The following is a 25,995-nucleotide window of genomic DNA, read 5'->3' on the forward strand; positions in this document are numbered from 1 at the left end:
TAATATGCGCGTGAATTTATTAACGCTCATTTTTGCGATTTTCCTATGATTTTTTTTTCTTACATTTTTTTTTTTTTTTTTGGGGGCGTGTGCGCGCCGATTGCATTTTTTTAAATAAATTCTAGCGCAAACGGCGCGTGACAGGCGACTCCAGGAGCAGAGACCACGATCTCGACCACGAGTGAGAAAGACAGAGAGAGAGAGAGAGAGAGAGAGAGAGAGGGAAAGAAAAAGAAAAAAGCTCATTAGGCCAGAAGACTGCGGCTGGCTGGCGAATCTATATGCGAAATGCGCGGCCGACGCCTTTTCAATTTGCCAAGCCATGAAAATTTACAACATTGCTTCCCCCAACTCCAACTCCAACTCCAACTCCAACTCTCGATTCCCGATTCCCGAAGAGTGCATTGCATACCCCAAGGCGTGCAAGCGCACATAAAAATCGACAGATATGTGGCAAGAGTTGTTGTTGCTCTCATTCCAGTTGCTGGCTGGTTGCTAGTTGCTAGTTGCTCGTTGCTGGTTGCTGGCAGCGCATTGTCATTCGTGGCGTGTTCACGCCTTGACGCCCGCAGCAATCACAGCCAGTTGGCCAGCAGAGGACTGACCACGTTTGTCTGCATCTTCAAAGCACCAACACCGATCGTAAATCTAATAAATGCCTTTCGCCCCCCCTCCTGCCTTCCAGTTGCCCACTCGCAACTTGACGTTGCATGGCAACGTAGTTCGCAACTCTCTGTCTTTCTAATGTACTATCGATAAATATGCAGTTATCGATACACTTGAATTATGCGCTGAGCGCTAATAGATAAAAAAAACGGGGCAATCGATAAATTCTCATTATCGATTTACTGTTAGTAAATTGCGCGTCTAATGGTCAGCAATAAACATGCTATCGATAGACGCAGTCAATCGATTATTGTGATGCGAACATAGCAGCTGCTTTTTATGTGAGTTCTTTAAGGAATTTCTTTTCTTCATAAACAAGTCTGGGCTTAATATAACTTATAAGTCATCAATACTTATGGGAGTTCAATATACATCGAACTTGAAAGTATCGATCTTTTAATATTTTTTTTATAGTTTTATAGTTTTTATAGTTTATATATATATATATATATATATATATATATATATATATATATATATATATATATATATATATATATATATATATATATATATAGGTCTTCAAAATATCGATATCATTTTGTATTTTATTCTGTCTGTCCTTTAAATTTTAGACAACTGTTCCTTTGTCTGCATTTTATCATTAACTTCTATTCTGAATGATCGATATATATAGAACTTTAAACTATCGATATGGCTTAGTGTTTTAAATCTTAGTCAGCTGCTTTTTTTTTTGTCTGCATTTTAGCTTTATTAAAGTATCGTTTAGTAATATATAATATTTGTAATATACTTCCTTTAAAACTAACTTTTAATACGAATTAAGAAATATGCGATAAAACATAATGAATGATCGAAATTATTCGATAGTTACAATATGTATAATTAAAAGATCTTTATATAAGTTGCAAATTTTGCATTGGCTTTAACTATATTTCTTTTGCTTCTCTTGCATTTCAGGTGGTCCTGTCGGCCTGCTCGTCGTATTTCCAGAGCCTGTTTCTGCAGCACTCCGATCCACATCCAATTGTGATACTGAAGGACGTCCGTTTTGCCGAGCTGCAAACATTAGTTGAATTCATGTACAAGGGCGAGGTGAACGTGCAATATTGTCAGTTGCCAGCGCTGCTCAAGACAGCCGAATCACTCAAGGTGAGTAGAGAGCGAGAGCGACAGGAGTGAAAGGGATAGAGAGAGAAAGTCCGATAAATAAGAAAATGTTGGATCAACAAAAAGAGACAGACAGTCAGATAGAAAAGCTTATTAAGAAGATAGTTAGTCAGGCAGAGAAAGAGAGAGACATAGAGAGTCATTCGAGATGATAGAATAATAGAGGAGAAGAAACAGAGAGGCATGAATGGGCATACGGACGAAAAAAAAGAAAAAAGATAGGTTGATATACAGAGGGTGAAGGATAGAGAGAGGCAGAAACTTATATAAGTGGACAGCCACACGAAAAGAGGGAGAGATAGAGAGAGAGAGAGAGAAACAAATAATGAAACCCACTGAAATATAGAAAAAAATAGAAAATCTCCAAGCTGGATATTTGGGGACCAAAAATGGCGAACGAATGAAGAGAAATAATGAAAAACAAGTAAGAAAGCTACAGTTGAGTGTGCTCGACCTATTGTGAATAAAGACAAAGCAATGCAGTATTAATTTTAAAATATACCACACAAATACTAAAAATATGCTAAATGTTATATTTGGTACATGGATATAGTACTACATTCATTGAGTGCAAAATACACCAGACCGTTAATAGACCGCAAAAATACTAAAAATATACCAAAGCTATAATTGGTATATTGATATACCCGCTACCCATTGTGAGTAAAAGCAAAACAGTGCGGTATTCGTTTTTAAAATATACCACACAAATACTAAAAATATACCAAATGATATAATTGGTACATTGATATAGTACTACATTGAAAATATACCATAGAGTGCAAAATATACCAGATTGTCAGCCAAAGCAACAACAGATAATATACCGCACAAATACTAAAAATATACCAAATGATATATTTGGTACACCGATATAGTACTACATTGAAAATATACCATAGAGTGCAAAATATACCAGACTGTCAGCCAAAGCAACAACAAATAATATACCACAAAAATACTAAAAATATACCAAATGCTATATTTGTTAAAATGATGTAGTAAAACATTGAAAATATACCAAAATATACCAGACTGTCAGTCAAAGCAACAACAAATAAAATACTAAAAATATACCAAATGATATATTTGGTACATGGATATAGTACTACATTAAAAATATACCATAGTGTGCAAAATATACCAGACTGTCAGCCAAAGCAACTAAGACCCGTAGTGAGTAAAATACAGAGAGGACACATTATAGAGGACATACAGTCAGAGAGAGAGAGAGAGAGAGCCAGAAACGTAGACAAAGGCAAACCGATCTATCTCTATCTTCCCTATATTTATTCAACGTACTAATCAATGTGCTTCGACAGGTTAAAGGCCTAGCCGAGATGACAAATCAGAATACGACGTTGCGGGAACCCGAACGGGAACCGGATCGACTGCGTCCCCATTCGCAGGCCAGCGGCGGCGGAGCGGGCGGTGGCAGCAAGGCGGCCGATAGTCCAGCGGCTGCAGCCCTGGATGCCACAACAGCAGCAGCATCGGGAGCAACAGCCACAACAGCAGCAGCAGCAACAACAACAGCAGCAGCGACAACAACAACAGCGACAGCTGGAGCAGCGGACAAGAACACAGCGGCAACAATTGCTGCGGGCAGCACGAGCAGCACATCAACAACCACAGCAACAGCAAGTACGACGGCAACAAGCACAACAACAACTACAGCAGGCGCAGCCGGAGCAGCGGGAGCGGGAGCGGGATCAACAACCGCATCAACGACGGAAACGTCGCTGGGGACAAAGCGAGAGGCAAGCGAACGCTGCAGTCCGACGCCGCCGAAGCGTGCGGCAAGCAGCAGTGCGGTGGCAAGCTCCAGCCATGTGACAGCCATCGATCTGCTCGAGGATGAGGATGAGGATGAGCTGGACGAGGATGACATGGAGGATGATACACCAATAATGCCGCTAGATCTCTATCAAAGACCCGCCGCTGTCGCTGTAGCGTCTGTTGAGCCGCCTGAGAGCTCAAGTGGTAGCCACAACAACAACAACAACAGCAGCAGCAACAACAACAACAACAACAGTAGCAGCAATACCAGCAACAACAACAGCAGCAGCAACAGTAACAACAACAACAACAGCAGCAGCAACAGTAACAATAACAACAGCAGCAGCAGCAATGCCAATAGCAGCAGCAACAAGAACATCAACAACAACAGCAGCAACCAAATGAAGGCCACCTGCTCCTCCTCCTCCGCCTCAGCGACAGCAGCAACAGCAACAGCCACAGGAGGCGGCTCGCCAAGTGGCAGCAACGGCGACTGTGTTGCAACAGCGCTGACGAGCAGCAATGTGGTTGCCGTCGACGATGACGAAGACGACGACGATGCTGAGGCCGATGCCTCGGGCGATGCCGATGGCGATGCTGAGATCGATGCCGATGCCGATGACAATGACAATGACGATGAGATGGAGGATAACGATTGCCGGATATCGGTGGCCACAGCCCGAGACATTGCCCAGCGCATTGCGCATCACAGCGCTCGATTGGCGCACGACGATCGATCTGCGAACAATGATGGAGACGGCGATGCCGATGCCGACGACGATGACGATGATGATGTCGACGATGTGCTGCGGGCCGAACACGAGGCATTGCTGCATTCACCGGCCACCGCCGGTCGGCTGCAGCCGAAGACCGAGGTGCTCGACGATGATTACGATGATGAAATGGATCTGGACGATGATGATGAGGCGGACAACAGCAGCAACGATATGGGCCTCAACATGAAGATGTCCAGCAGCGGTGGCGGTGGCGTTGATCTCTCCACAAGCTCCACCGTCATCCCATCGCCGTTGATCACCTTGCCCTCATCATCGGCTGCCGCCGCAGCAGCTGCCGCAGCAGCAGCAGCCGCCGCCGCTGCTGCCGCGGCCATTGAATCGGCTCGATCGACACCGGGCGGAGGCGCCTCCGATCTTAGCCTGTCCATGGCACAGTCAGCGCGTCCAGCGTCGCGTTCGTCGCGCGACGGCGGCAACACCAACGACGGACGCGCCTCCAGCCTCATGAATCCCGTCGTTGCCGGACTCTTGCCAGTGCAATCGGTGCCATTGGTAAGTGATGCCCATTAAGTACACTATCTGTCTACAGCAGTACATTTTAGCCATGCTAAGCTCTTTCAACTTCTCATTGATGAGAAAGCTTCATCTAGAAACTACCTTCGTAACTTCAAAATAGTACCATATACTTAGAATATACTAAATTAATGCACCAACAAAATACCGAATGTTATATTTAGTATATTTATATACTAATATTTTCAAAATATACCAAATTCTATATACTATTACTTTCAAAATATACCATTGCGTGAAAAATATTTCACATTCGATATACTATTCTTTGGAAAATGTACCATAATATATTATATATTATTATATTCGATTTTCTGGCTAATTTCATCTCGAAGCTACCTTCGTAGCTTAGAATACTTAGAATATACTAAATTAATGCACCAACAAAATACCGAATGTTATATTTGGTATATTGATATACTATTATTTTTAAAATATACCGGAGAATGACAAATATACCAAATTCTATATACTATTACTTTCAAAGTATACCGTTGCGTGAACAATATTTCACATTCGATATACTATTCTTTGGAAAATATACCATAATATATCATATTCGATATTCTATTACCTTCAAAATATACCATTACTTACCAAATATACTATAGAGTCCAAAAAATATAAAATTCTTTCAAAATTGACTATCCTTATGGTTTATGGCAAAATATATCAAATTATATCTTCAAAATATACCATAGAGTGCCAAAAAACACCAAATTGGCAATGAAAGCAACTCAAATCAAACAGTAGCATCCTTTTTTTTTAGCAATATAAAATATTTTCTTAAATGACTTTCACAATACAACAAATAAATTCTGTTGTTATTATTGTATATGCCAAAAACTGTGACTCTTGCTTCAAAAATACATTTGCTATTTGATTTTTTTCAATTTGCGGGGCAAAAGTGAGAAATCAAACTTGTGCTGTTGAGAAAATTTATGACTTTTATATTCTCTGAGATCCAGTATTTTATACGGACAGATAGATAGACGGACATAGCTACATCTTATCATAGCTATATTTTATCTTACTCGTAACATGCAGTTAACATACTGTTAAATCACTGTTAAAATACTGTTAAAATACGGCTAAATACTGTTAACATAGAGTTAACACGATGTTAACATACAGTTAATATACTATTAACATAGAGTTGACACACTTTAAACATGCAATTTACACACTGTTAAATCACTGTTCAAATACTGTTAACATACGGTTAATACACTGTTGACATACTGTTAACACACTGTTAACATACTATTAATATACTATTAACACAGAGCTGACACACTTTTAACATGCAATTAACACACTTTTTACATACAATTAAAACACTGTTAACGCATATAAATTACGTTTAGATATAAATATGTTTCAGTTTGCCAATTTGTTGTATAGTATGTGTGTTCTTAAAATCTCTCACCCTCTCTTAATCAAATTACATGTTTATTTTCATCACTACAGAGCCTCAAGAAAGAGATCGATTGCAGCGAGGACGATAACAGCAGTCACAGCAGACACATGCAACCGCGTTCGGCATCAGCTGGCGGCGGACTTGGCGGCGATCTCGACTACCGCGCCTCGCACGAGTCGGTAAGTGTTTCAATTTGCCAAATTATCCTCCCTCCAAATCAAATCAAAAAAAAAAAAAATGAAAAGAAAAACAAAACATGCAACCCAGCAATCCAGCAAAAAACAAAACCCTCTGCCCTCTTAAAAATATACATAAAACTCCCCGATACCCGCTAAAATTAAAACACAAAAAAAAAAACTGACGAATTTCCCACAAATTGAAAACATTCCCCGATCCATTCAGTGAATGCTTTTGCTGCTTCGATAGGTCTTTATACAAAGTTGACAATCAAAATAAACATTACAAAAAAACAAAAACAACCCCATTCCCCCCAAAAACCAAAACAAACCAAAAAAAAAAAAATTTAAACCACAACTATTTTTTTCTTCCAAATTCACAAAGTAAAAAACAAAAACTCTTTTTTCGTGACAAACAAAATTTCACTCACAGATAGAATCAACCTATCAACTATTATAGAAATCTCTCAATATAGTTACTCTAGTAAATACGTAAATACATTATATATTTAATACACTTTATATGGCTACACGCTCTGTCTCTCTCTCTCTCTCTCTCTCTCTCTCATTCTCACTCTCTCTCTTTCTCAAAATTGTGAACTTAAGAACTCTTAAAATCAGATTCCGTATTTTGTTTTGTAACTTTATACACGATTATTACGTAATGCTATCTCTCTCTACATATTTCTAACACTATCTCTCTCTGTCATACTCTCTATGTCTCTCTCTCTCTGTCTGTCGTTTATATACCTGCCATTTATATACATTGCATACTTATCTATATTGAAAAAAAAAACAAATTTTTATATATATTTTATTACAAGAAAATAATACAAAAAGTAACAAAAAAAAATATTAAGCAAAGAAAACAAATCAAAACTCAACATATGTTTTTGCTCTTCGTCGTGTTCTTTGTCTATGAATTTTATATACATACATACAATATTATATATAACTACATATATATATATATCTATATATAACCAAATATATATATATTTATATATTGCTATATTTTAACCTATACATCAACTCTATATATCCCATAAATATATATACATCTATATATTTATTCTTTCCTATTTTTTTTTGTGTTTAATCAATCAACAAAACCAAAAAAAAACCTAGTATTTATTCAATTTTCTGTTTCACATACAAAGCAAAGTACTAAATAATCAAAAAACCAAAAGAATATACCAGCAAAATACCAAAACAATCACAAAAATATACCAATCTAATGTTAGCTGTGTTCAGTTGAATATTTCTCATATTGTTTTTTTTTGTATAAAAATATTATCTTTATGTTGATGTTGTCGTTGTTGTTGTTAAATGTGTAGCTCTCTCTCTCTCTCTTTCACTCTGTCACTCTCTTTCACTATATCTTCCTTTCTATTTCTGTCTCTTTCTGTCTGTCTATCTCCCTTTCACTTTGTTTATTCTTTAGTCCACTTGTATTCGTAATATGCTATCTCCCTCACTCGCACTCCCTAGCCTATTCCCCTTAGGCCAGATATATCTAGGTACACATACATACAAACATGACTATGTAATCACACACACTTCCACACACACACACACACATACACCTACAGTAAACACTCGCTGCCATAAGTTTTCGCACAACTAAATGCCATTTAGTTTATTTTGTTTGCTCCTTTTGCATTTCGGTTTAGTTTGCATTGGTTTCTAATGTAGTTTTTTGTTACAGTGTGTGTATATATGTGTGTGTGTGTGTGGCTAACGGATTTCGTTACCTCACACATACACACTCACACTATCACACATTGCTGGCAATTTCCGCTTGCAATTCTCTCACTCCCTCTTCTTCTTGCTGTTGATGTTTCTTCTCTTTTTTTTTGTGTGTTATTTATTTACTTTGTCCACGTTTTTTGTTTGTTTGTTTCCTATTTTAATTTAATACTTTTGTCTGTTATTTTGTTGTCCTTGCTGCCTGTAGTGGTTGCTGCAGTTGCATGCTTACAAACACTATAATTTTCAATATGGCAGGGTCAAGCTCGCTCTCTCTCTCTCTCTGTCTCTCTCTTTTTTTCGCGCTGCGAACTGAACTTCAAAGCCTTTTATTCAATACTGCAAATACCCTATGACAAATTCGCTACACTATTACATTCAAAATATACCATAGAGTATTACATATATCAAATTCAATATTTAATTACTTTAAAATTATACCATAAACTGCAAAATATATCAAATTCGATATACTATTAGTTTCAAAATATACCATAGAGTGCAAAATATATCATATTCTATTAGTTTCAAAATATACCAGACTACAAAATATATCAAATTTGATATACTATTACTTTCAAAATATAATATAGGATGCTAAATATATCAAATTCGATATACTATTACTTTTAAAATATACCATAGAGTGTAAAATATATCAAGTTCGATATACTAATATTTTAGAAATATACCAAACGGTGCAAAATATATCAAATTTGATATACTATTACTTTCAAAATATACCATAGAGTGTTGCATATATCAAATCCGATATACTAGTACTTTCAAAATATAGTATAGACTGCAAAATATATCAAATTTTTTGAACTATTACTTTCAAAATATACTAGAAACTGCAAACTTTATCATATTCAATACTAATACTTTCAAAATATACTATAGAGTGGAAAATATATCAAATTCGATTTACTAATATTTTAGAAAAATACCAAACGGTGCCAAATATATCAAGTTCGATATACTGTTATTTTCAAAATATACCATAGACAACAAAATATATCAAATTCGATATAATATTACTTTGAGACTATACCATAGAGTGGAAAATATTTCAAATTCGATGTACTAGTACTTTCAAAATATAATATATATATCAAATTAAATGCCTCTGCTGAACATTGTTTTTATAGTACATGCAAAGAATCTCCTCATAACGTATGCTTTATAGTATATCAATAACTAGTTCCACTGTAAGCTGCCAATGAGCTAGTTCCACAAATTGTTTTTGTACATATTGAAAGCAGTTCCACGAATTGTTGATCCCCTACTATGAATGAATTATTTACCCATAAAACCCTTACTAACTCTTCGTAGAGTACATGCTTTTATCATGTATGTAAATTCGATATCCCTATCCACCTGCAAGCATTGAGAATCGCATAGAGAGGCATATATTGGGTTATTTATCGTAGCGACATTTTTCGGGCTTTGGGCTTTTGACCTTCTTGTTGTCTGTCGCTTTGCCAACTCTTTCGATTGCATAATTTATTATGCAAAATCTCCATTTCGAAAATAAAAATGGCGAATGAGAAAAATGTCATGTGTGCAAAATAGAATACGAATAATACAATTTAAGTACAGTTTCTAATTGAATATTCGTATTTGGAGATGAGAAAAGTGCTCTTTAGGCTTGCTGAACACAACTGTACCTTGTGCTCAAGTGTGTGTGTATTAAGTAGGAAAAGGGGCGGGACAATGTGTTAAGGACTGGCCAGGAGAATGCCAAGTTGCAAACTGGCAAAACATTTAGCTTCCGGCAAATATATATTTTCACATTACATTTTCTTGTTTTCTTATTTCACATTTTCACCACTTTCTTCTTGTTCACGTAATGCTTTCTTTTTTCCTGATTTGTTTCTTTTTTTGTTTTTTTTTTTTTTTTTGCCTCCGCTGATCCTTTTTCGACACAATCGTTGCCTCGCTTCCCCCGACGCCTGACTCCTTTTTAAGCGAACAATTTTTGTGAACACGCAAAAACAAAAAAAAAAAAAAACACAAAAAAAACGAAGGAAAACATATAAAAAAATTTAGTCGCCGCTGTCGTTTTTATTATATTTCTTGGAGCTGTGTGTGTGTGTATGTGTATGTGTGTGAATCCCTGTGCATGTGCGTTTGTGTGTGTGTGAGAGCTACTTTTTTCTTCTACGTTTTTTCGACGACAATATTGAGGACGTTGCCGGCGCAAAGAAAAAGCACAAAACGCACTTTGTTGCAACGCTTGACGAATTTTAGCGACGCACATGGACGCACACACACACACACACACACTCACACATACACATATACATACGCACGGTTACAATTACGGTTGCTAGCAGAGGGAAGGAGTCTAAGAAGTGGGGAGTGAGAAAGTAGTATTACAGACGACAGAGAAGCAGACGCAACAAATTGGCAAATGCTGCACATACAATTTTAAAAGGAGGCAAAAGTTCAGCGATGTCAAAGATATCGATAAAACATAAGAGAGTTGGCATTTATCGATAGTAATATCAACGATGTCGATAAAACTTAAATGAATTCCACATTATCGTTAGTAAGTTCAGCAATGTCAAAGATATCGATATAACATTAAACATTATAGAATGGGCATTTATGCATAGTAGCAATAAACAAGTAAACACAATTTTAGTTCAGCTATGTCAACGTTATCGATAAAACATTAAATAGTAGTCATTTATCGTTAGTAACGATTAGCATTTGAATGCAACTTCAAATAGATAACGAACGAAAACGATTATGACTTTTTAAACATAAATTACTTTCATAAAGTGATCCAATTACATATGGTAAGATCCGACTATATAACTATCGATAGTTTATTTCGTTCCAAGTATCGAGTACACCTATTAGCATTAATCTGCAGCGATATATGGTAGATAAAGATAACTATTTTAATATCAATTACTGTCACAAACTGTTTTGCCAAGATCGTATAAAAAAAAGTAAAAATATTTCCGACATTCTTACTATCGATAGTTAAATTCGTGCTTCATGTGCCGAGCATACGCATTAGCATTAATCTGCAAACAATAAATAAAGATGAAAATATAAATTACTTTCACGAACTGTCAGCTTATGTCAAGATCAGACAAAAAATACCAAAAATATTTCTGACTTTATTACTATCGATAGTTAAATTCGTGCTTCATGTGTCATAGGCATCAATCAGCAACAATAAAATAAAAATGAAGACTATTAAAATATAAATTACTTTCACAAACTGTCAGCTTATTGTCAGAAAAAATATATCAAAAATATTTCCGACTTTCTTACTATCGATAGTAAACTTCGTGCTTCATGTGCCGAGCATACCCATTAGCATCAATTTACCGCTAGCTGAAGCTGAACACACACACATAGGCATATGCAATTTATGCACTCACACACATACAAAGGTACAGGAAACGCACATGTGCATAAATTCAAATAAAAATTTATCTAAAAAATAAAAACCAAAAATGCAAAGAAAATGAAGGCAAAAAGATACAACAACAACGTTGCCAACGACACACGCGTCTGGAGTCGTTGTCGGACGTTGACGTTCACACACACACACACACACACATATGGCTACCCTCTGCGTGTGTGTGTGTGAGCTATGCAATTCGTTGCCTTCACTTTTGGCATTGCTGCAGAGCCTGAGCCAAGCCGCATTTGCCGCATCATAAATACTTTTGCTTTTTACACTTTCCTTTTTGCAAATATGTGTGTGTCTCTCTCTCTCTCTCTCTCTCTTTCGCACTGCCGTCTTGCTTTGGGCGTCTAGAAATTATAATAATAATAATAATGGCAGCGCATAAGCGCAAAAAGACAAAAATCAACGCACAGAACCAACAACTTTTGCTTTCTTTTTCCTTTTGCTTGCTTTTTACGGCAAACACAAACACAACACACACACAACACACACACACACATACACACCTATACACACGCGTATTTAATTTTGAAACAAATACCTTCTTTTTTTTTTCGTAAGCCGACTGTTTGCCTCATCCACTCTTATGACTTGCTTGCTACCTTATCCATCCCCCCACCCTCCCCTCGTTTGCCCCTCAGAGTTCGTCTCGTCGTTGCTTTTATGCAATTTTTTCGTAGCATACCTTTAGGCTGTGCCTCTCAACTCACTGTCGTCGCGTCGTCGTCGTCGTTGGGCTTGCATTTTATGCCGCGTCATCGTCGTCGTCATCGCTTTTTACAGCTGCCCTCTCTCTCTCTCTCTCTCTCTCTCTGCTGCTTCAGATTCAGATTCAGCTTTAGGTCCTGCTCCTTCTGCTCGATGTGTGTCTGTGTTGTTGTTGTTTAGCTGCGTATGCGTAATATTTTTTTGTTTTTTTGTTTTTCGTTGCCTTTTATTTGGGCTCGCATAACTTTTGACTGCATTTAGGCAGCCGCATTTCCATTATACAAAATATGAAACGCTCCCTAGTCCCTGCTCGGTTGCCTTATCAATGGAGCTACTGTCAATCACACACACACACATACAAACATACAACATTGTGCATTCAACGGAGTCCAAACAAAAATCGCGAAACGCAACAAATGGCAAAGCGAAAAAATATGCCGTATGTATGTGTGTGTGTAAGCACTTTGACTCTACAGACCACGCACATTGCACATTTATGCTGTCGACGTTGACAGCGCTGCCTGCGCATTGTAATCAGTGCGCCGCGTTGATTGCAAAGTTTTTCAAGTGGTTTTTCTGGCCCCAGCCGCTTTTCCCTCCCTTCCTAGTTTGTTTTTGGGCCCCAAAACTTGGGTAGAACGAGCTCCCCAAAGCAAAGTGCTGCAAATTTCATCATTTCATCATAATGCTCGCTGGCTTAAAGAGAGCGAGTCTTGGCCAACAAAAAACGAAAATAATAATAACTTTGCCACCGTCAAGTTCACTCTTCACAACAACAAATTTTGCCAATTAGTGAACGAACAAATAATGTTGCATACGCGTAGGCGCAGCATTTAAATGCGCCTCAACGCAAAGTGTTGCATACTTTTGGGCTGCGAAAGATTTTTGAAGTAAAACTTTAAAGTTTAAAGTTCTCCGTTCAATGTCTGACTGTTGTTGTTTTCACAGATTTGTTCTCTTTTTTTTGTTGTTGTTATTTTGTTTTGTTTTGTTTTGTTCCTCTGTAGTATCTTTCAACTGCCTTAGCTGTTTGTATTTTGTGCACATTTCTATGTGTCTGATTTGTGTGTGTGTGGGCATACAAATACATAGCACACACACATATGTATGTGTATACATATATTTTATTTTTATTAAAAATCAGCCAAAAGCGCAGCCAAACAACACAGTCCAAAAACCCCCACAGCCAAAACGTCAAACGGCACACACAAAAAAATATATTACGAAAAAATATTACAAAACTCTCTCTCTCTCGGCTGCCAAACGAAATACACAACCAAACACACACACACACCCACACCCTCACACACACACACACACACACACGTTCGCACACTTTCACAAAGGCCCCAAAAAAAAAAGCAAGCAGAAAAATATCGTTGCATACGCGCGGGGGCCAACTGCAGTGCCATATGTGTAGCACTCAAGTGTGCGTGTGTGTGTATGTGTGTGTGTGTGTTTGCACTGCTCTTCGTCGCAGTTGTTGTCATTGTTGTTCTTGTTGCTGTTGCTGTTGCCTACAAAAAAAAATTATAACAATACATAATAATTTGAGCAAAAATATTACGAAAAAATATTTCAAATAGTCGCTTCCGCTCTAACGGCTTCTGCCCCGTTCCTCCGCCTCCCCTCCGCTCCCCACCTCAGTTGCAACCCTTTGGAATCTACCCTAACCTTTTCATGTGTGTGTGTGTGTGTTTGTGTTTGTTTTGTGTCTCCTCTTGCCCAGATGCGTCTCATATGCGTCATCATCTATTGCGTCTACTTATTTTGGCGGCTGTTTTACTGGAATGCAGATGCAGATGAAAAGGGGTGGAAAGGGGGAAAGGGGAAGTGGGGAGTGGGGAATGGGGTAAATTTTGAAGGAGAAAGGGCAGGTGCAGCAGCTACTCAAAGGACCGACCGCAACGAGTTTCATTAAAAATGCGATTTTATATTAAAAATGTGAAAGCCAAACAAAATTGCAATGCAAGAGCGAGAGCGAGAAAGCAGCTGCTTTAAGTGCACAAGAAAAGCGCGCAAAAAGTACAACGACAACGCAGCTAAGTAAAAAGTAAAAACAACAGCAGCAACAAACATATATTGTATAAAGCAGAAAAAGAAAGAAAGAAACAAGAAATACAGAAGACGAAAAAAAAAGGGCCGACGACCGTCGAAAATTTTCGTGCAAAGAAGCCAAAAACCAAAACCAGACGCACATGGATCGATATTTGATTATTATTACGACGACGACGACGACAGAAAAGTTGCAAGACGATGACGAGACACCATCAACATCGATGGACAGTTGAGAGGGACGCTGACTGACGACAGACGAAGCCAGCTCATAAAATTCAATGACAGAGCCAAGAGTGAAGTGGGAGGACAGCACTCAGCAAGCGGTTGATGTCTGGGGCACTGATAATGATTCCATTAGCCACAAAAGGTGGCACATTGAACTTGCAACAGTTCAACGACATTCTCAAAAACACTTTCCCTCTCTCACTCTCATACTCTCTTGTATTCGGCGCACTTCAATTAGAAAACAATTGCCAAGTCAGGCTAAAGGATGCGATTGCCTGCATAATGGCAAATTGGCTGACTTTACTTACCCAACACATGACCCAGATTGCAACTGGCAACTTGCAACTTGCAACTGGCAACTGGCCATCGGCAGCATGTTGTCCGCTTATTGAATAATGTGCCGCATTTCGTTTGTGGCGACACCCAAAAACCCAAAACCCCAAATCTCCCATGGGCAACGCGCCACACTGCAATTTGCCTAATGGAAACCTTTAGCAAAAGGTCGAAGCTCGAACGAAAAAATAAAAAAGAAAAAAGAAACATCAGCAAATTGTGCTACATAGGAGAAGCAAATCACGCAATAGCAAAACTGTGAACTGAACTGTGTTTCATGTTACTTTGTAAGCGACTCTGCTGCACTCTATTCACAAGCATTCACTCAGTCAGTCAGTCAGTCAGTCATTCACTCAGTCAGTCAGTCAGTCAGCGAGTCATTTCGCTTGACCACTGGGCCAAACTAGTGCGCACTTGTAAAAGGGGACAAATTTCAAGTGAATTAAACGAAAATTGCTGCAAATTCTATGAATGCGATGTTATCAATCCTATCTGATTGATGAATGCCACAATTAAAATTCAATAAGCTATTTTGAGATTATGAAATTGATATCAAAAGTGCACTTGAAATCGTTTCGGTTTAGGAAATCGATGTCCTTCAATCTGATCAACTTTTTATGTTACAACATTCAAGTGAATTAAATGAAACTTCCTGCGATGTTATCAATCATATCTGATTGATGAATGCCACAATTAAAATTCAATAAGCTATTAGCGACAAACAGTTTAAAGATTATCAAAGCAATGAAATCATTTTGATTATGACCAACTTTCGACTGAAACATTTTTTGATTATGTGATACTTTTCCTTCTCCCTTCATCTTCAAAATTGCACTTGAAATCGTTGTCCTTCGATCTTATTCACTTTGGCCAATACTTTGCTTTGTGTTATTATGTTACATTAGAGTTTTTGCTTATCGAACTAGTAAAGGAGACAAAAATGTCAAGAGAATTAAATGAAAGTTGCCACCAATTTCTATGCTGATGTGATGTTATCAATCTAATTTGATTGCCTCAATTCAAATTCAGTAAGCAATCAAAACTACACTTGAAATCATTTCGATCTAAGAAATCGACTTTGATTGGATACTTTGCTTAGTGTTTTTATGTTACATGTTAGAGTTTGCTTATCGATTATGTGATAACTTTCTTTCTTTCTTCAACCTCAAAACTGCACTTGAAATCGTTTCGCTCTAGGAAATCGAGACTATGATCAACTTTGACTGATACTTTGCTTCGTGTTATCGATTTTGTGTTACTATTCTTTGACTCTTTAACTTCATTTCAAAATCTAGTTTGATTTCTACAAAAAAAAAATGTGTATTATTTATGCAGTCTTCTTAATTTATTACTATCCCTAACCCCTCACCAAACAACACAACATTTCCCACACCAAAAAAAAAAAAAAATACACGCACACAATAAAAATACCAAAAAATATGTCACTTATACCAAACGTAGAACTAGCTACTATAATCTTTATATATTTATATTGAATTGTTTATTGCATGCTTCGAATACTAATATACTACTAATCAATTTTCACAATTTAGTATATAAAAATACCAATACTAATCAAAAAATACCACAACAGATTAAAAACTAAAGAAAATTTTAGCTTTTTTGTTGCGTTTTATAAAAAAAAGAAAAACCAAACCAAAACCGTATAAAACCAAAAAAAAAGGAAAACAAAAAACCTCCTATCAAAATTATCAAAATTTATTAAATGAAATTTGGCCAACAAAATGAAGAACAAAATTGAATTTGAATTGCACATGAATTTGGACTATACCCGAAAATAATATTCCCCCAATTTGAATTGTAATACCCAAAAAAAAAAAAAACAACAAAATTTCCACAAAATGCTCAACTAAAAACAACAAAAAAAATTAAAATGGATTAATGCTGACAATAATTTTGCATATGTTTTACTAGTTGAAAATACTTCTTGATTTCCCCAATTCTTTTCTGTTGTTGCAATAATATTTTGAACCAACCAAAAAATAATAATAATACTCATAACTATGCCATTTAATTATATTGCTCTTAATTGTGTAATTTTTGCTACTTAATCTCTTTGCTGTCTTTGTCTTACACGCTCTCTGCCTCGCTCTCTCTCTCTCTCTATCTATATACTATATAAAATATATATATATCTGTCTCTCTCTCTCTCTCTCTGTGTCTCTCTATCTCTTTGTCTTTATTCTATCTATTCGTAACTATTAAAATAATATTTCAATGTGTCAAACTGTGTTGTGCTTTTACATACTTAATTAAAATTAATCCAAAATCCAACAACTGAATATCAATGAAAAGAATGAAAAATCAATAAGAAAAATGAACTAAAAACAGTCAAGAGAATCGCTATGAAGCGAAGTCTGCTGCCATTTTGCTACTACTACTACTACTACAACTACTACTACAGCTACTGCTACTACTTTATTATGTCATCAATTCAACCTATAAAACAAGAGGGGTCCAGTAAAAAAAACAGAAAACAGAAAAAGAAAACACATATCAAACATGTTCTCTGAACGTTGTGCAATTAATACCAAAAAAAAAAAAAAAAGAAAAGAAAAAAGAGAAAATTATTATCTATAAAAATGCATTAATTATAAACAAGAATATCGTACTAAAGCGCTTTTGGTGTTTTTTTTAAGTTACGACAAAACAAAAAAAAAATCAAATACAAAATAAAATACCAAGAAAAAAATCTAAATAAAATACCAAAACATCCAACGAAACAATTTCGTTTAACAAGCAACAAAACAACTACAAAAAATGAACAGACAAACTAAAATCAAATTAACAACATTGATGCTACACACACACACACACATACCAAACACTTACACACACACACACACACACACACAGTCACACCGAACGCGTACACTACACATACAAACGTATATTTTTTTTTTTTTCGATATATCTATGTATTATCTAAATGTGGAACGCTTTTACATAAATCGTTCGTTCGTTGTTCGTTTATGTAAATGGTAAATGTGTGTGTTCTAAGTATATATTTTCCATAAACTAAATGTATTTCTTTATTTTTGTTACATTTATACAATATTATTCTATGTGACATTTTCTATACAAATAATACATATGCTACATATATACAATATATATATATATATATCTACTATGTATGTGTGTGTGTGTATGTGTACATGTGTGAGTGTGTGTATGTTTTTCTTTGTATGTCTCGTTGTATGTCTCTACCGTGTCTGTATGTGTTCGTATGATTATTATTCTCATTTCTGATTGTCTTTAGAGTTTTCGTTTTCGAATTTTTTTATCAATTTCCAAATTTCAATTTACGTTTACGTTAATCTACAATACTCGCAATTAAAGAACTATGTACATCAAATTTGCAATACTTCCCAAATAGCAATTTCACAGAGCTGCAGGTGAGCTAGAAATACTTAGCATCTAACGAGTAACGAGTAACGAGTTATGTGTTACATCGAGTAACGAGTCATGTGTTACAACGAGTAACGAGTTATGTATGTGTTACAACGAGTAACGAGTCATGTATTACAACGAGTAAGGAGTCATGTGTTACAACGAGTAACGAGTAGGCTGCCTTCAATGAAAAGTAACGAGTTAACTTATCGCTAAAAATGTAACGAGTTCAATATTCTTCAAAAACGGAACGAGTTTAGCTATCAGCTGCTTTTTGCCACTTATTTTCATTTGTTCACTGAGTTTTTTTTTCGTTCATTTGCGTTTGCATTGATTGAATTACTTTTCTTTTTCTCTTTTTCTGCCAACTAAATTACGTCTGTGTGTGTTTGTGTGTGTGTGTGTGTGTAAAAGGAAACTTTTGTATGGGTGTGTTGTTGTTGATGTTGTCGTTGTGTTTTACTTGTTGATGTTTTTATACCTTGATGTTGTTCAAAGATTGTTGTTTATTTTCACTTTATCGTTTACTCTGTCTCTATCTCTAACTCTAACTCTAATTCTATCTCTAGCTCATTACATTTCTATATATTTTTCTAACTGTCTATTTCTCTCTATCTCTCTATTTATCTATCTGTATCTCTCTCTCTAACTCTATCTCAATCTCTGTCTAATTCATAAAAAAAAACATAAGAAAATCTATCTAACTTGCTCTGTCTGTTTTTAAATATATAACATACTCGACAAATAATATATATATATACATACTATATGCCTCTCTGTACCATATCATTTATCGTTGTTGTACTCTAAAGCTACTTACAACTAAGTTTCAAATTCAAAATAATTAACGAAATTCGATCCACAACTAAGTACTTAATGTAACCTGTTTCTTTCTATCTCTCTATCTATCTCTATCTCTCTCTAAATGGCATATTATATGTATATGTATACTAGTCCACAGATCTCTGTATCTTCATTTAGGTATAGTATATATATATTACCTGATGCAAGCATATACATCAGACATCAGCCTATGTATATGCCGTTGCATAATATTGATATGAATATATATCGACTATATTGACCTGATCAGTAATTTGTGCACTAAACTCTCCGTTGAATCGGCTGTTTCGACCCTCGTTTTGCATTTAGTGGCATTGCCAACAACAGCAACAGCGTTGCCAAATTGCAATAGACTCGTACTTACGGGCGGCGTTGCCAAATTGCAATAGACTCGTACTTACGGGCGGCGTTGCCAAACTGCACTAAGAAGATGCTAGTAAGGATGATTTTCATGGGACTCGCGAGTTGGGTTCTCCGAGTTGGGTGTTAAATGAATTTCAATCTGGTCGGGGTAATATTTTTCACATTCTTCAGACTTTGCGAAAAGGATTCTTGTCTTATCTCCAGGCTTCAAAATGGCAACTAATCGTTTCTTCACACCAAAATTTGATTTTGTTGTTTTTATGTTTTTTCGATCTTTTTTTTTTCTTGTCGTACTTTGTTAATTTTTGTCAAGAAGTTGATCTACGTGATTTTTGTCGTGATTTATAAATACGAATCGAATAGAATCCAATCAATAGCTCAACTGGAAAGCTACACTGTGCTCCACAACATCTGAGAATGAATTTCGTGCTTCCAAATGAGAAAATAAAGAGTGGAAAAACTTCTTGAAAACACATTACATTTCAATTTGTTCAACTCTTAATAAACATTTTATTTTTGTCTCAGCTGCAATAAATCTATAATCAAAAAGAAATACAAATGCAAAAAAAAAAAAAAAAAAAAAAAAAAAAAAAAATTAAACAAAATTTGTAAATCAAAATAAATCGAATAAAAAGAACACGATTTGGCCCAAATTGAATGCTACGAAGCTGCTGAGTTTGTTTTCTACCTGTTACGAAAGTGTTGTATGTTTATTTTTTAATCGACTATTTTTTTCTATTGTTTTTTTTTCACCAAATTGTTTATTATATTTTTTTCAAAATTTCTTTTAAGCACCTTTAATAATATTATTTACTATTTAATCAAATTCAATCAACCGAATGTTGATGCAAAAATTGGCAAAACACAAAAAAAATAAATAGAAAACGTTTTTTTCTTCTTGTTTTTGTTTGGTTGTTTCTTTTTTGGTTTTTGAGCGCACATGTGAAAAACGCAAAGAAGAAGTAGGCAAAAGTACGTGGTAAATGAAAAAAAGAGAAACTTTCATTTTCGAAATTCAAATGTGATTTTTGACAAGAACATTTTCGTTTTGTTTTTTCGACTTTTTGCCAAAAACTAAAATTTTGTTCGTCATTGAAAAAGAACAAAAACCCAAAAACCAAAATTAAATCGATATCGAAATTATTCGCGCATCTGAAACTTGTTCGAAATTTCCCCATTTTGCAACGAGTGCAAAATTTACAGAAACGTGAAATTTAAGTTTTAACGATAAGTTTGTATGAAAACCACAAAAAAAAAAGAAAAACAAAATAAAAAATGATGTAACAAAAACCAAAACATACGAAAACACAAAAAAAAGCAAAAAATGTAAAACTAATCAAACAAAAAACAACAACAACCAAACAAAAATATGAACAAAAAAAAAAGAAAACCCAAATGCTAAAATAATATTATTAACGCACGTACGATTATGTGACGTTTTTCGAACGACGCCCAAACAAAAATCGAAATTCAACTTCTTGAAAACAAAAACAAAAGCAAAAGCAAAGCAAAAGTATTATATAAAAATCTATAAATATACTATATATTTATTTATAGATATCGAAATTATTTAGAAACAACAAAGAAAAAAGAAAAAAAGAAATGCAAAATAATGAAAAACAAAAAAACAATCAAATAAAAGTAAAGCAAAAATGATAAGCAAGCAGTTATAGATAATAAACAACAACTACAACAACAAAATACACAACGAAAGACATGCTGAAAACCCCCTCTTGTTTTTACTGGCTATACTACTTACTACCTATATATATATTGACTATATAAAGCTAAGAGTTGCGAGCCCCAAAAAGAGCTCTCTAACTGTAACTGTAACTGTAATTGTAACTGTAACTGTAACTGTAAATGTAACTGTAACTTTCAATATATACATATATATATAAATGTATATATATATATATATATATATATATATATTTACATATGGTAGCAGAGGCGCAGAGCTGAGAGACCGTCGCCAGATCGTGTGGCGGCCATTTTGGCTTCGCTAATTAGTTTCCACTCTACTTCCAAAATAATGATATCATGTTATTCTCTTCTATTCCAAGCATTATATATATTTATTTTTTGTATTTTTCGTTCATTTGTGAGAAATATTTAACCATTGTAATAATTATTTGTTCTTCCTATCTCTCTCTTTCTCTCTGTACCTCTCTCTTTCTCTATCTCTCTCACTCTCGCTCTCTATCTCTTGCTATATATAAATATATAACAACTATCCTTCACTTTCTGCCGCTCTCTCTCTCTCTCTCTTTCTCTCTCTACTCTCTCTCTCTCTCTCTCTCTCTCTCTCAACATATTCCTTTCGAAAGCAAGAAGAGGCACATTTTAAACTATAGCTCATTTGATATTCGTATTGGAGCGAACCCAAAAAAGAAAAATAATAAAAACTAAAGCATAAACATTTTGTAATTGTGATTCCTTAATTTTCCTATTATTATTTTTGGTTTCGATTACGTTAATTTTCATTGTATTCGTTTTGAAGCTCTAACTCTGTCTTTCTCTATCTCTCTCTCTCTCTCTCTCTCTCACTCAGTCGTGCTCTGTCCCTATTCCTATCACTATCTCTTTCTCTTTCTACCTAAACTCTGTCTCTCCTCTTCTCTGTCGCTCAAAGTAAAAGTACAACAACAAACAAAAGAAAAAAAAACAATATGTAAAATACTTCTGCATTATTTAATTTTTTTTTTTTTTTGTTGTTTTTAATAACTTTTTTGTTTAAGTTGTTTTGTAAAGAAAACAAAAGCTACAAATATAAAAAGTAAAACAATTAGTTGACAAAGAAAACGAAGAAAAGCAAAAATGAAAGAGAAGCGATAACAAAAAATGATATCAATGGCACTTATACCGATAAACATACTATATATAAAAAAAAGAGCTAAGCAAAAACTAGAAAAAAAGACAAAAATTATCGATCGATCGATTGCAAGCAAAAACTGAAACTGAAACTAAAAAAAATGCAAAATGCTAAAAAAAAAAAAACAAAAACAAAAACAAAATGAAACGTAGTAAAGAAGTTGATGTTGGATTTTTGTTTGGTGTTTGTTCCAGGAAACGTCCGAATCGCCGCAACAACACGCTGTGGGCGCTGTTGGCGCGGTCCTCGGCGGCGGCAGCAGCAGCAGCAGCTCCGCCTCAGCCGCCGCCGCCGCCGTTGCCGTTGCCGCCGCGGCAGCCGCTGCCCAAGAGCAGCAGCAGCAACAGCAGCAGCAGCAACAACAGCAATCGCAATCGCAAACTTCGCCACCGCCACCGATGCACATGTGCATGTATTGCGGTGCCACATTCTCCAATCCAAACAAATATACGCGTCACGTGCTCTCGCACTCGCTGAAGACGCTCGAGTATCGCGAACCGAGCCACACCCATGCCGCCCTCCTGCAATCGCATCTGCTGTCGCATGACCTCAGCTTGAATGCCCTGGCTCAGGCGTATCCCTTCCAGATGAACGCCGCAATGGCGGCGAGCGCCGGCAGCGCCGATCCCCAGGAGCATGTGGCCGCCGTTGCCGCTGCCTTGGGCATCGAGATGGACTTTACGCTCCACGGCACCAGTTGCACATATCAGAGCTTAACGGCCGGTTGCCTCGAGGCAGCAGCCGCAGCAGCGGCCGCCGGCAGCAGCGGAGCGCCCGGCTCAAGCGGTGCCAGCGGGCGTCTCGGATTATCGGGCAGCGGCGGTGGAGGCGGAGGCGGATCTTCGACATCGGGCAACGGTGGCTTGGCAGCTGCATCGGCTAGCCTCTTGCTTGGCAGCACCGCAGCGGGCGGTGGCGGTGGCGGTGGTGGTTTGTCTGGTGCTGTTGTTGGTAGCTCAGGCGGTGGCAGTGGCGGCGGTTGCGGTGGCGGTGGCGGCTCATCGTCGCCCTCAACGTCCGCCGCAGCGTCGGCAGCGGCGCAGTCCGGCTCGTCGGCCGCCTCGTTGCTCGGCGCGTCAAGTGATCCGAATAGTGTTGTCATGTGTAAGTTCTGTGCTAAAAGTTTTCCCGATGTTACATCACTGATCACGCATTTGTCGGTACATACAGGTGATCGACCATTTAAATGTGAGTTTTGTGGCAAAGCGTTTAAGCTGCGCCACCACATGAAAGATCATTGTCGCGTGCACACGGGTAAGTCTTCCAATCCCGATCCCCACAACGGATCAACTACTATACTATACACACGATTATCACATTTATGCATTTTACACACACACACACAAACACATTCATATCCGAAACGGAGGCTTAAAGTCAAAGGTAATAAGATAGAGCTTTCCTTCAATTCCAAATTGTATCGAGAACTATGTTAAAGACTGGTATCTACAGTCAAAGCTTTTAAGATAAAGCTTTATACTGAAGCTTTAAACAGCTTTTATCATTCGTTTTCATTAATATTTCCTTCAATTCGAAATTGCATCGAGAACAATGTTCGACTGGTATATACAGTCAAAGCTTTTAAGATAAAGCTTTATAATGAAGCTTTAAACAGCTTTTATCATTCATTTATAAAAGCTACAGTCAAAGCTGTTAAGATAAAGCTTTAATATTAAGCTTTAAACACATTTTATCATTCGTTTTCATTAATATTTCCTTCAATTCGAAATTGTAGCGAGAATAACTTAGGAGACTGGTATATACAGCCAAAGCTATTAAGATAGAGCTTTATGATAAAGCTTTAAGCAGCTTTTCTTATTCGTTTTCTTTTTAATATGTCCGTCAATTTGAAATTGTATCGAGAACAATGTTCGACTGATATACACAGTCAAACCTTTTAAGATAAAGCTTTATACTGAAGCTTTAAACAGCTTTCATCATTCGTTTTCATTAATATTTCTTTAAATTCGAAATTGCATCGAGAATAACGTAGAAGACTGGTATATACAGTCGAAGCTATTAAGATAGAGCTTTATGATAAAGCTTTAAACAGCTTTTCTTATTCATTTTCTTTTTAATATTTCCTTCAATTCGAAATTGTATCGAGAACAATGTTCGACTGATATACACAGTCAAACCTTTTAAGATAAAGCTTTATACTGAAGCTTTAAACAGCTTTCATCATTCGTTTTCATTAATATTTCTTTAAATTCGAAATTGCATCGAGAATAACGTAGAAGACTGGTATATACAGTCGAAGCTATTAAGATAGAGCTTTATGATAAAGCTTTAAACAGCTTTTCTTATTCATTTTCTTTTTAATATTTCCTTCAATTCGAAATTGTATCGAGAACAACGTAGGAGACTGGTATATACAGTCAAAGCTATTAGGATAGAGCTTTATGATAAATCTTTCAACCGCTTTTCTTATTAGTTTTTCAAATAATTCCCTCGAACAAATTGCAACTTTCACATAATCACAAAGTATTAAGAGAACTTTTCGAATACTGGTATATACAGTCGAAGTTATTAAGATAAATATTTAAAGTAAAGTATATACAGTGGAAGCTATTAAGTTAGAGCTTTAGGATGCAGCTTTCAACTACGTTTCTTAGTAGTTTTTCGAAAGAATTGCTTCACTTAATCCAAAACCGTTATAAAGTATCAGTCTAAACTATTAAAAAAAACCTTTTGAATAGAGCTTTTAACAACTTGACGATTTTTACAAGTCAATCATTATCCAAAGCGAAAGCTCCAGACAGCTAACACAAAACAATCATATAGAGTGGCAGCGTCTATTATATCGATTTTAATAAGAGCTTTAAGAAATATTTCTGAATAATTGTTTTTTTTTTCGAAATACTCCAATGAAAAAATAAATGGTTTAACTTCATTTAAACTCAGCCTTTTTTGAAATCTAATATAAAAAGGTTCACAACTAGCGGAAATCTGATAAATACAGTCGAAATTGTTTTCTACAGATCCTTTTGATTAATTTGTTCTTAAAATATATCCGCCTAAAGTTGAAGTTGAAGAAAATAAATTAAAATTTCACAGATCGCAATTTCGACAACTTTTAGAAGTACAATTCTTCAATGTACATATGGTTTAATCGAAAGCTCAATCAAGCTTTAAAGCTGTTCTTTCAACTTTCGTATTTTATTGTAAAATAAAACTTACATAGCATGACTGAAAAAGTAACCAAGTCTTCGATGAATCAATTAAGTTCTTAAGTTCAGCTTTAAAGCTGTCTTTTAAAGTGAAGGCTTTCCTACTTTAATGCAAAGTAAAGCTCACAAAAGTAACCAAGCTTTCATAATAAGATATTGACACTTATGGACTAGAAAACAATTAATGCTACAGACTTGAAACTAAATATTGTATAATTTCGAATAATTAAATGAAAATTCAAATAATTTCCTTAATCCTTCAGATTGATTTTTAAGAATTTCCAAACTCTTCCATACACAACATTTACACTCACAAATTCATACACACGCACACACAGA

The 25,995-nt window shown here is 35.9% G+C and overlaps 1 protein-coding gene across 5 annotated transcripts in view; it reads left to right on the plus strand.

Moving 5' to 3' along the window:
- LOC117577893 (pneumococcal serine-rich repeat protein) overlaps nucleotides 1-25,995 on the plus strand; it is a 207,837-nt gene that overhangs the window by 155,277 nt on the left and 26,565 nt on the right. For 3 of the 5 annotated variants that reach the window (XM_052007775.1, XM_052007810.1, XM_034262872.2), the window contains 3 exons: nucleotides 1,588-1,779; nucleotides 3,120-4,865; nucleotides 6,357-6,485. In XM_052007775.1, coding sequence (XP_051863735.1) covers nucleotides 1,588-1,779; nucleotides 3,120-4,865; nucleotides 6,357-6,485 — 2,067 coding nt within the window. Of the gene's footprint in view, nucleotides 1-1,587; nucleotides 1,780-3,119; nucleotides 4,866-6,356; nucleotides 6,486-22,680; nucleotides 23,741-25,995 lie in introns of all 5 variants that reach the window. The other 2 variants (XM_034262875.2, XM_052007850.1) reach the window with 2 other exon arrangements.

Source organism: Drosophila albomicans, chromosome X (genome assembly GCF_009650485.2).
Source record: "Drosophila albomicans strain 15112-1751.03 chromosome X, ASM965048v2, whole genome shotgun sequence".
In the NCBI taxonomy this organism is placed as follows: Eukaryota; Metazoa; Arthropoda; class Insecta; order Diptera; family Drosophilidae; genus Drosophila; species Drosophila albomicans.